Consider the following 11,273-nt stretch of genomic DNA (forward strand, 5'->3'; position numbering starts at 1 on the left):
AAGGCGTTGCTATCTTTAAAAGATACGGGTGCAGGTTGTCAAGACCACACGATTTACGACTTTCAAGTTTTAACAACTCCCTTTGAACAAATTCACGTGTAACATTGGTAAACATAAAAGATTTATTGTAAACGGTTTCAAATGCGATGAACTATTTAAAGGGTTCTTAACACTTCGAGTAAAGAAGCGACTAAATTCATTTGAAATTTCAGTAGCGGCTGTCACAACAACACCGCCATTACGTAATCCAACACAATGACTCTTCTTATTGGTAATCAACCTTTTTAACATCTTCCTTGTCTTACCACAGTCACCAAAATATTTATTCAAATTATTAACTTTATAACATATTTTCTGAAATTCAATCCAATAAGAATCCTCATTTGTTTCATCAAATTATAATTTCAAGTAATCACGCTGGCGTGCTAATAGAGTATACTCTTTATTTATCCACGGTAATGAGAAGAAAAAGAGCAGAGAATGTTGGGGGAGAAAAGGGGGGGGGGGGTTAAATACCCAAGAAAACCCCGAAGTCAAGGGACTTCAACAAGATAAGTAAGGTCAGAAACGAACTTGAGAGAGAATTAAAATTTTTATTTAATTTCTATGAGAAGATAATATACAAGTAATTATACTATCTCAAAAAAATTATTTAATTGTAATAATTTTTTTTGGTTGTTGAAAAAGGCACAAAGATAATAAGGAGACTCTTGCTTAGTTCCTAACAGGATCAGCTAAGAAAAGTTTTTTTTTAACAAGAAGTCGGAAAAAAGAACAATTTTAAGAGAAACAGCAGCTGATCTGAAAAGGAAGAAGTAAAAAATAACTTTCTTTAACTGGAAAGTCAAAAACAATAATTAGCAAAGAATAATGATTAAATAGAACAGGGAGGCTTCCCGAAAAATTCAAAGGAAATTTTTTTTCAAAGATAAGTCCAAAAAAAATTGTTTTCAAAGACAAAAGAATTAATTAAAATTAATTAAAAATAAATTAATTAATAGAACAATGGAAACAATAGGTTGATTGAAAAGCAAAGGGAACAATCAACCAACTTGAAACAAGAACAACAACAAAGTCAAAAACAAGTTTGAGAAAGAAACAAAAGGTGACGCTCGTACCTGTCCAAACGTAACCTAAGCTGTGGAGAAGAGGAATAAAATATAGTAAATTCAAGATGAAGCGAAAAATCAGCAAGTCAAGAAATACAAGAATACAAGAAGGAAGTGAGGCAAGCCATCTGCGAGGAACGAATCTAACGGTTCATAACTCACAAGAAATTGTAGGAAATAAATTGTGAAAATACCACGAAAGCTCCGCGCTGTGGGTTATAAAGTGAAATCAATCTAAACCAAAAGGAAAAGATTGATAATCAGAGGGTCGTGTGTTCGAATCCCACTGCGGTCTAGCGTCCTTTGGCAAGGCGTTAATCCACACTCGACCCAGGTGCTAAATGGGTACCCGGTACGATGTGAAAGATATTGTATGTTTGAATTTGCCAGCGCCACAATGAGGCTGCGATGAATGCAAGGAATGCTCCCCAGGGAGTGGAAATGAATCCAATGACCGGGGTAATAATATGCTGTAACGCGCTTTGAGCCATTCTGGGAAAAGCGGTTTATAAAAATTGGCTAGTAATTTAGGCCAAATTATGCAAAGAGGTTCAGGTCTTGGGAAGAGCGTGACAACAGAAATGGTAGAAGGGAGATGGGATGACACTGATAAAAATAACCCTGATCCTCCCACCTTCAGATGTTAAAATATGAATAACGTTAGACATTATTATTTATTTATTTATTTATTTATTTGTTTGTTTGTTTCTGCATGTCATGACAATGTAAATAGTGTGACCATCACAAAATTGAATACATTAAATTTTACATAATAATAATGTATAATTATGATCATTAACATAACAGATTATACCAAGGTTGCAGACATGCAGTGGTATGACAATATAAGCAGATGCTTGAGCTGTTGTCACACCTTTGGATATATGAAGTACATACATTACTGACATTATTCTGCTCAATTACTGTTATATTTACTAAGAATAGATGCCAGATTTCTTAACTGAGATTCCAGAATGAATAATCTTGTTTTCTGTTATAATTTCAAGTAACTCTGAATTATGTTTTCTTTATTTTGTTTTGCAGCTATGCTTGGGGGTACAGACATTCCATCATGGTATGTTCATTTCTTGTTCTCTTATTTCTCTTTACTTTGGTATTTCCAGATAAACTTGGTGGTGGAGATATACCTGACTTGTAAGTGAAGATTTATTAAGAAATCTTTCTGTATTTTTAGGTGATAAAAACACCATCCTACACCAGTAATAGCAGAAGTAGCATTTAGTAATAGCATAACAGTAATAGGGAAAGAGTTTTGGACTTATTTCTGAAAAGTTTTTTGAAATAATCAGATTATTGTCCTTACGTCTATTAGTCTTTTATTATAGGATTTTTATATTGCAGTGCATATGACGATAAGGTTGTATTGAAATGACTGCTCATTTCTATCATGTTGAATAATGACTGGCTACTATTAAAGCCTTGCTCGACGTATGTGCTGAAATGGGTCATTTAGCTTTAGAGCATTTGAATTCATGTATCACGAAAATGTGATGTCGCCTATTCACTTCCATGTATTAAGTATTTGCACAATCCAGTAATGGTTATGGCTTTCAGATTGCTGTCATACCTGCTGTGTAACAGATTTCTAAACTCCTTTTATACGAAGTCGTATTTAACATGCCATTTCGATATGCAGTCAATTTAATGCCTTGTTTAACAATAATATGTGGGAGATGGCTTTTAGTTTATATTGATTTTTTTATTTGAGAGTAGTATATACAGTTCTGCTCAATAGTTATTCAACCCCACAACAAAATGCACTCCTTCTATCTGAGTATTGAATGTAGACAACAACACTACAATATTCGGCGAGGCCGGAGAAACAAACTTCATTGAATGTACAGTAATATTTTATTGCCTGACTTCATGATTAAATATCAAAACATGGCAGAACTGAAACACTTTTTTGGTGGGGTTCACTAATTTTTGAGCACCACTGTATGTTTGTTTTCCCCTACATCCAGCTTCTCTTTCGTTGAATTCTATTGCATTATTGATGAGATTTCGAGAGATATATTTTGTTTTGTTTTTGTTTATTTTTTTGTTTTGTTTTTGGTGGATTATTCCATACTTCTAGAAATACATAAATATTTATTATATAGATACTACTGATTTAATTGTAACTGATAATGCTACACTGTGTATTGAAATAAAATGCACACCAAAACAAATATTGAACAATGATAAATATTTTTCCCCCTTAAGGACAATGACAGAGGCTGGAATAGACTTTGATTTCACCATACCTCCATCAGCCGAGATGTATGCTAAGATGTTCAACTGCTCACCCATGGCTCATGTTCATAAGGTATTGCAAGTCTCAGGGTGTGTGGGAAGAAAATATTTGCAATCAATTGCAAATTTCTGTTGCAATTTTACAAATGATAGATGAATTTTAGCTGGAGCAAGGCAGTTTGCAATCCTTGTTGCAAGAAGTAGGTTAGAAATGATTGTCTTGGGGATGCTAAGTTACTTTACAATTGATTTACAACTTCCTCGCAACACCCCTTTAGGGAGTGTTTCAAGAAACTTACAATTAATAATTTTCAATCGATTTGCTGTGCACTCTTTGATTTAAATGTATGTTTATAGAATACATCTTGCTTTATTTTATTTTCTGTTGATGCAAATACAGTCAAATCTGTCTATCAACGCAAGGGAAACAAAAAGTTGCCTGTATACGCAGGTTCTATAAGGGCTATTCCACGGTTACACACGTTACATTTGGAGACACCTTGACTCATACTTGGAGCTGTAACTCCATTATTATTGATAGGAACTAAACATCTCTTTATCACAACATAGTACGCAGTCTGACTATCCTTTGTATAAAAACAAAACTTGGGAAATTTCGTTATGCTCCTGGCAAATCTTTGAAATGTGTCGGTTACTCATGTTACATGATTTGGACATGCATAAAATGAAAAGTGGACATAAGTGAAAAGTGTCCTCATGCAAGGCTTTTATGAAAGTTGATTATATCCATTTCAAAGAAGTATATTAGGGAGACAAATTTGTATATAATTAAAAAAATAGAGAACACATGGTTTTTACTAGGGGTGCAGATAAAGTGGTTACTCACGTTACGGTTCAGATGGGCTATATGTACAAAGACACATTGAGCTCATGTCCACCAACCTATGGAATTGCCCATAACACATATTTCTATGAAATGGGAGAACATTTTGGTGGACATATCAGAGAGGTTCTTACGATAGACAGGTGGTCACTACGAAAGGTTTGACCGTAACTAAGAAACATGTCACCAATCATGGAATTGTCATACCTTTTATGAAAAAATAAAGATAATTTCTGTTTTTGTATGACCGTGCATTTGAAACTGATTTAATTTATCACTAATTTTTTTTTAAAAGAGTTTCAGGAGATGGCTGCCATAACTCTGTATTGAATGGGATAGACATACTGGCTTTATTTTATATATTTACAAGACATTATTTTCTAGCAATGATTGCATGTATATTGTTTATTTAATTTATGTAACTGAGAGAAACTAAACATTCTTGAACCAAAGGGGATGGGTCTTTTTATTTTATAATCTGATTTTGCTTGGAGACACATTTATCAACCTATAGCATACTGGGCCAGATGATATTAAAGCAGATTTTGCAACCGTTCTGAATTTAGAGAAAAGATTATGAAATTTCACAGTTCTGAGCTCTTGTTTGAATAAGATTTTCTTATTTTTTTTCAGTTTTGCTGTGCAATCCTACGAGAAATGTTATTTTCTATTTTTGAGCAAAATTATCTCTATTCTTTAATCAGAAAGGTTGGGATTGTCTGTTACAGAATTCAGTCATCAATGAGTTCAGTTCTGTGTAAATAGAAAATTCAGTATGTTATTTTTGGAGGCGTCGTGGTCTAGTGGTTAAGACTGTCGTCTTTCAATCTGAGGGACGTGGGTTTGATTCCCAGCCATTGTGTGTTTTCCTTCTGCAAGAAAATTTATCCACATTGTGTTGCGCTCAACCCAGGTAAGGTAAATGGGTACCGGCAGGAAGTAATTCCTAGAAAAGCTGTGAGCACCGCAATAGGTAGACTAGCTTAGTCTGGGTAATATAGGAGTGCCTTGAGCACCTAACAAGGTGGATATGTGTGCTATATAAATCTTATACTACTTATTTGTTTTATGCATTGAAATGTTTTTGGAACCCTCTCCTTCATCAGGTTAAAGCTCCAACTCTGATCATGCTCGGATCAGACGACCTTCGCGTTCCACCCCAGCAGGGTATACGCTACCATCAAATGCTCAAAGCACAAGGTGTCAAAACAAGGTAAGTACACTTCCCTGTCTGGCCCTGATCCATAATATCTTTCTGTTACAGTAACTTAGTCATTATGGTTAACTTTTTAGTATTAGTCAATGTATTGAATGCCTGGTTCATAACACTTAGAACCAAGCCAATAATACTCTGATTTCAGTGGGGCTAATTGTACGTATTCATGAGGTCATATTTTGGGCCCCCGTGGAAAAATTCCAACCACATTTGGATAGTGGTGGTATTTCATCATGCTCTACCGAAATGTGGTATCAACAATGCTGAAATACAACAGTAAAAAATTGATGACGTCACTCTTTGGTAGTCTATTTACAATGGCTGGGATTATATACAAGAAATCATAGTCATTAGAAACTGATGTTCGAAGTCACAGAGCCATTAAAAATAAACCTACCATTGAACCCCCCCCCCCCCCTTAGTGGTGTCCTCCATGCCCTCTAGCTAATAGGGTATTTGATTAGCAGGCTCATCATTCCTGCATTCCGTACTATCTTGCCCTCCCTCCAAAACAAAAGTTTGACCTCATGTGGGTGATTTCAAGTTCTGTCTTGATGTTGCTGTTGGTGTTAGAAGCACAATAATTAAGATGTTCCCCTAGCTTCAAAACCTGTTCTGAGCTTATAAATATTATCTGAATCACATTATTGACATCCCAACACCTAGTGAAATTCGTCCCTGTACCAGCTGCATTTTAAGTTTGGTGCTATGGTGACATTAAAATTGACCTAACACCAACACCAGTAGGTCAACACCAAACTTGAAATCTCCCAATGTGTGTTTATTGTGGCTTACCAAGAATTATTTCTACAGCTTCTTCCCTTTCTCCTCCCCTACTCTGGCCTGTATAAGCTTTTGTAGCTATCTATGTAGAGGTGTTGTGGCTAAGTGGATAAGTCTCCAGACTTTGAACCTCAAGGTCCGGGGTTCAATCCCACCGCAGCACTCGCGTCCGTTGGCAAGGTGCTTATCTAAATTTGCCACTCTACACCCAGGTGTAGTTAATGGGAATCCAGTATGAAGGAATTCCTTGAGTTTCCAATTAGGGTAGCCATGCTGTAGATGGGGTAATAATATGCAGTGCTTACAAATATTGTGTGCCTTTATTAGTGTTACATATATTTGTTATTATTTTGGGTTTTTTTCTTTTTCTTTTCCAGATTACTGATGTATCCTGATAACAGTCATCCTATTAGCAAGGTAGATGCCGAGGCAGATTGCTTCATGAACATGTATAAATGGATTACAGATCATATATCATCATGAAATCCTGGCCAGTTTGATCCTTGATTCTTAGGAAAGACATTCAAAACATGTTGTTTAACCCTGATATTATAAAGACTGGGATTTTTTGAGGCTGCAAAGATTACAGGGGACCTAAAGCCCCCCCCCCCCCCCACCAAAAGAAAACCTGGGATGTTTATCGGGAAATTGCGATTGAAAATTGATGCATGCCCATCACCCATGACGTTATCATTAAAATTGTATATTTGATAGTCCCAAACTTATTGAAATTTATTTGAAGTTAATTAATCATGCTAATTATTTATTCCAAAAAATTTTACTCGGCTGTAAAGCCATAATAATAAAGCCCTTGAAATGCTATTATTTTGTTTACAGACTCTTTGTAGGATTCTGATCAAATGCACACACAAAGCAATTGGTATAAAATTTTTAATGTTTTTTTTGTATTTTCTATTCAGGATAAATGTATATCTTTTGTATTTCAACTCTTTTAATGGAAATTGTCAGCGACAAATTTGTTCTCTAACTTTGCATCTTAGACTCGAAACAGTTAGCATAGTAAGTCACAAACTGTGCTTCTCAAGTCTCAACCAATAAAAACCCTGGAAATTCATGAAACGATGCGGCACAAACCTTTCATGTTTGAATTAATCAAGAAAAATGTTGAAGGGGGCCTAAAAGGCCCCTTTCCCCCATCTTTAGGTTAATCCTTCAAAAAAAAAAAACATCAATGCTAGTAGTGGCATCAATCTGGAATTGAGTCCAAACAGAATCACCCTAAAATAGAACACAATTGTTTGTATGTATAAATGAAATTAAAAAAACAAATTGTTCTTGCAGAAAATGTGTAATTGCTGAGAAATTGACAAAATAAGCATGGCATTGCAGCTAGTGTCTGCCTTTTTCCAAATAGAAATACACTGTCCCACAGGTGCCTATCTGTGTTGGTGATCTTCTGTGTGGTCATTTTTCAGCTTAGATTTCATGATTTCCCAGAGCTAGGTTGCAAATAAACCACATATATCTATGATGATATGGGTCCCGTAACACAAAGGTTAGCGATTAATCTTACTCTTGATTTCCATGATTGATTGTACATTGTAGTCAATGCAATCAATCAGAGAAAAATGCTCTACGATCATTGCTAAGCTTTGTGTTACAGGCCAATGGTGACATTTAACCTTGGTGTTAAAAAATAATTTATCAAGAAATTGTTTTCTGCAACTACAGGCAATTAGAATAACACCATTCGTATCTATACTTGGTTGATAATTTAGGAGAGCAGTTGATTTAATACCGATAGGTTGTGTCGTGGTAAGCTCAGTGCACACTACATGATCTGATACGATTTAAATGTGAAGCTCCAAGAAGTAATATCATTTTATATTGAGTTTGGCATAATGCTAGTCATAGTGTAATAAGAATTCTATGGAGTAAAATCAAAATTGGCGCCAAGCTGCAACCAATGATTACGTCATGATTTGGAATTGACTTTGCTGTGTTCCTACTAGGAGGCCTGAAATAGACTAGAAATTTGATTTAAGTATTCATACTACTATTAGAACTTAAGAATTTATAGGTTAGAATGTTCATATCAAATGCTAGAATTTCTTTGAAACTCGGATTGCAATGGATCGTGTAGTGTGTGCTGGGCTCTAGACTTTGGTTGAAAAGTAAAGGCAAAAGTTAGTTATACTACTGTTGATGAATGCCAACCAGTTCTACTACACGAATTCCGTAAGATATGTAGAGTTTGGGTTAGAAAAAATCTCAGGTTTAAGTGCACCTACAGCATAAATATTAATCGTTACTGATATTATTAGCTATTGTATTATTATGATTGTCATGGTTATTGTATGTATTATTGTATTTGAACAAAATATTGCTTTATGAATAGAATACAAAACGGGTGAATTTAAAACACTTTGTAATACTTAAATCTTACTTGACTTAGCCAAAAAAATTGATGCTCTCAGGGACATTCCCATGCTTTAAGTCTCTAATAGTCTAAAGGAGGAGCTGGTATACAGTCATTTTGTTCTTCTGTGTCAAACATATCATAAAGATTGTTTAAGGATGATTTTGGATTTCAGTCGAAGCACCACATAATTATGGTCCTTGATGATCCCCTAAGGAATACTTGTAGAAGTTAAAAGCATCAAATTTAGTCTGGAGAGACTTTAAAGGGCAATGTTTTGTAAAGTTCAGTTGCTTTGCTTTGCGTGATTCCTCTCAAAATTGCACACCCATGTTCTAAAACTTTTTATAGCCATGATCGGGATTAAGTGTTTGCAACATTCCTGGTTAAAACTTATATAAAAAGAAACATTACTTGAGGACTGCAATTTGAGGATGATCAGAAAATTTAATGGAGGAAAAGAAACGGGATACATAATCTGGTAAACCTGAGGTCAGCAAAAATAGTTTCACTGAGCAATTGAGCCTAGAATTAATGTATGATGACAATTTAAATATAATTTGTTATTTTGCATGGACGATTGATTAAATAATTGTGTCAAGGCCATCTCGCACCTTACAACTGGACTAGCTGCGACCTGATTTTTTTAATATACATCAAATAACATTTGATGTGAATATTGAGACTAGCACTTATTTATCAATCCATGAGAATAAAGCAAATTCAATATGTAATCATAATGACATCCTAGCAATCATGCGATCGGCTACTATTTGGAATCAATTTGGCCTTTGCTTCATTGCCTTCAAGATAAAGATTTAGAATTATAAAAAATGTGGATTTTAGGATTCTTACAGTTGATTTGTCAACTGCAAATAAAAAGATTATTTTCTTTCATAAAGCAAAGTGTGATTTGCTGCGAAATCCAAAATGGGTCCATAGATCGACTAGTTGTAAGGTGTGCGATATCCATGGCACTTATATTTGGCTTGTTGTTTTTATTTGTGTACCATATAAGAAAAACTTGTACATCTCTCACCCCACCCCCCTCCCCTTTCTCTCTATGATGATCTCAGTCAGTCTCTTCGGATTTATTTCCCTTTGTTATATGAACATACACATCTGTATTTATCATTTTCTATTCTATTGCACAATATTTCTTTTGAATCCTATTCCATCATGAACAACCCCCCCCCTCCCCCCATCATCTCTCTACTTCCTTCTCTCATTCTTGTCTTTGCTGATTTACATGCATCATTTCAACATTTTCTTCCTTTCTTTTCGACTCATTTACCCCCCCCCCCCATATATATAAGATGATTCCCTCTTGAACCCACTCTTCAGAAATTTACCAGTCTTTTTTTTTTCAAAGTCAAACTTCATTTATCCTTCATAAAACCATTCAGTGTAAATCTTCACCTCTTCTTTTCGCATTATCTGAGCACCCTCTTGCATCTCGTCCCTTTTCTTGTTCATTTTGCAGTTTGCATTTTAATGTCAATTTTTTTCATCTATTCTCACCCATTTGATAATGGTGTATAATTCTAGCTTAATCACATGTAACTCTAATCCATGGCTCTGTCATTTTCCCCTTCTCATCATCCAATACACATTCTCTATGCAACCCTTCTATTTTTCCTTCCTTCACTCCTCTTTCCCTCTGTCCTTCCCTCTTTTCTCCCCCCCCCCCTCTCTCTCTCTCTCTCTCATGCTCATGAGTAGAATAAAAGATGATCACCCTCTGAAGGTACTTTCACAATTGGCTGTGTATGTGTGACCATTTGGTTACAATATTCGTACACAATAGCAGAGCTTGCAATCAGTCTCACAGCCAATTTTGAAAGCCCCTTTATATGTACAGGTACAGTGCGTCCCACAAAATAAGCGGGTCTCAGATCAATGGTCTTTCATTGACATGAAATTCAATTTTAATTCATTTTCATAAATTATATAATTTGGAATTCACATAGGAGCAAGAAGATCTGGAAATTTCAAAGCCAAGTTACTCAGAAAAATGGGTCAAGAATTGTTACAGATACAATAAGAAAGGGATGGCTCATTAACTTCTTTTGTCAAGTATTTTTTAAACGAATCTCTAAATGAGAGAAGATTCAGATTCGCACAGGATTTTCTGCAAAAAAAAAATCATTTCCGACATGCCTATTTGTTTATAATCCTCCATGCATAGGCAATTCTTAAAGTCTTTGGTAATCAAAGAAATGATATCACTTGCTATTAATGTTAAGTTTATGTACAACATGATTGTGATATCTATCCCTAAAAACTGTTCTTTTTTTATGAGACGCACTGTACATGTACATCACCCCCCCCCTATTTTCACACAGCCCTTGGAAAATAGAGTGAACTTCACAAAATGCATGTTCAAATTAAACCTGATTTACCAATCACCTCACCAAAAGAATGGAACAAACTTCAACTAATTCCTCAATTTCAAAACCTCTTGTGAAGATATTAAAAGAAACATTTGAAATCTGAACTTTATGTACTATTAATGAATAACATTATTGTCATTTGAAGTGTACTGTATATGAGATGATGCCATTTCATGCATTGCTGATTATTATTGAATAATATTAAATGTATGACAAAACATAAAATACATTGTCAGAAAAATCAAAATCCTTTTGACAAAGACATTTTCATTTTGTGAAGTTCATTTTGAAA

The 11,273-nt window shown here is 34.9% G+C and overlaps 1 protein-coding gene across 2 annotated transcripts in view; it reads left to right on the plus strand.

The window, feature by feature from the left end:
- LOC129257852 (acylamino-acid-releasing enzyme-like) overlaps positions 1 to 10,092 on the plus strand; it is a 46,866-nt gene extending 36,774 nt beyond the window's left edge. Inside the window, exons 18-21 of one of the 2 annotated variants that reach the window (XR_010292904.1) lie at positions 2,154 to 2,264; positions 3,336 to 3,438; positions 5,316 to 5,422; positions 6,586 to 9,165. Coding sequence is in view for 1 of the 2 variants with exons in the window: in XM_054896277.2 (XP_054752252.2) it covers positions 2,154 to 2,184; positions 3,336 to 3,438; positions 5,316 to 5,422; positions 6,586 to 6,691 (347 nt within the window). In the remaining variant the exon portion in view is untranslated. Of the gene's footprint in view, positions 1 to 2,153; positions 2,265 to 3,335; positions 3,439 to 5,315; positions 5,423 to 6,585 lie in introns of both variants that reach the window. The other variant, XM_054896277.2, reaches the window with a different exon arrangement.
- The last annotated feature ends 1,181 nt before the right edge of the window (positions 10,093 to 11,273 follow it).

Source organism: Lytechinus pictus, chromosome 3 (assembly GCF_037042905.1).
Source record: "Lytechinus pictus isolate F3 Inbred chromosome 3, Lp3.0, whole genome shotgun sequence".
Lineage (NCBI taxonomy): Eukaryota > Metazoa > Echinodermata > Echinoidea > Temnopleuroida > Toxopneustidae > Lytechinus > Lytechinus pictus.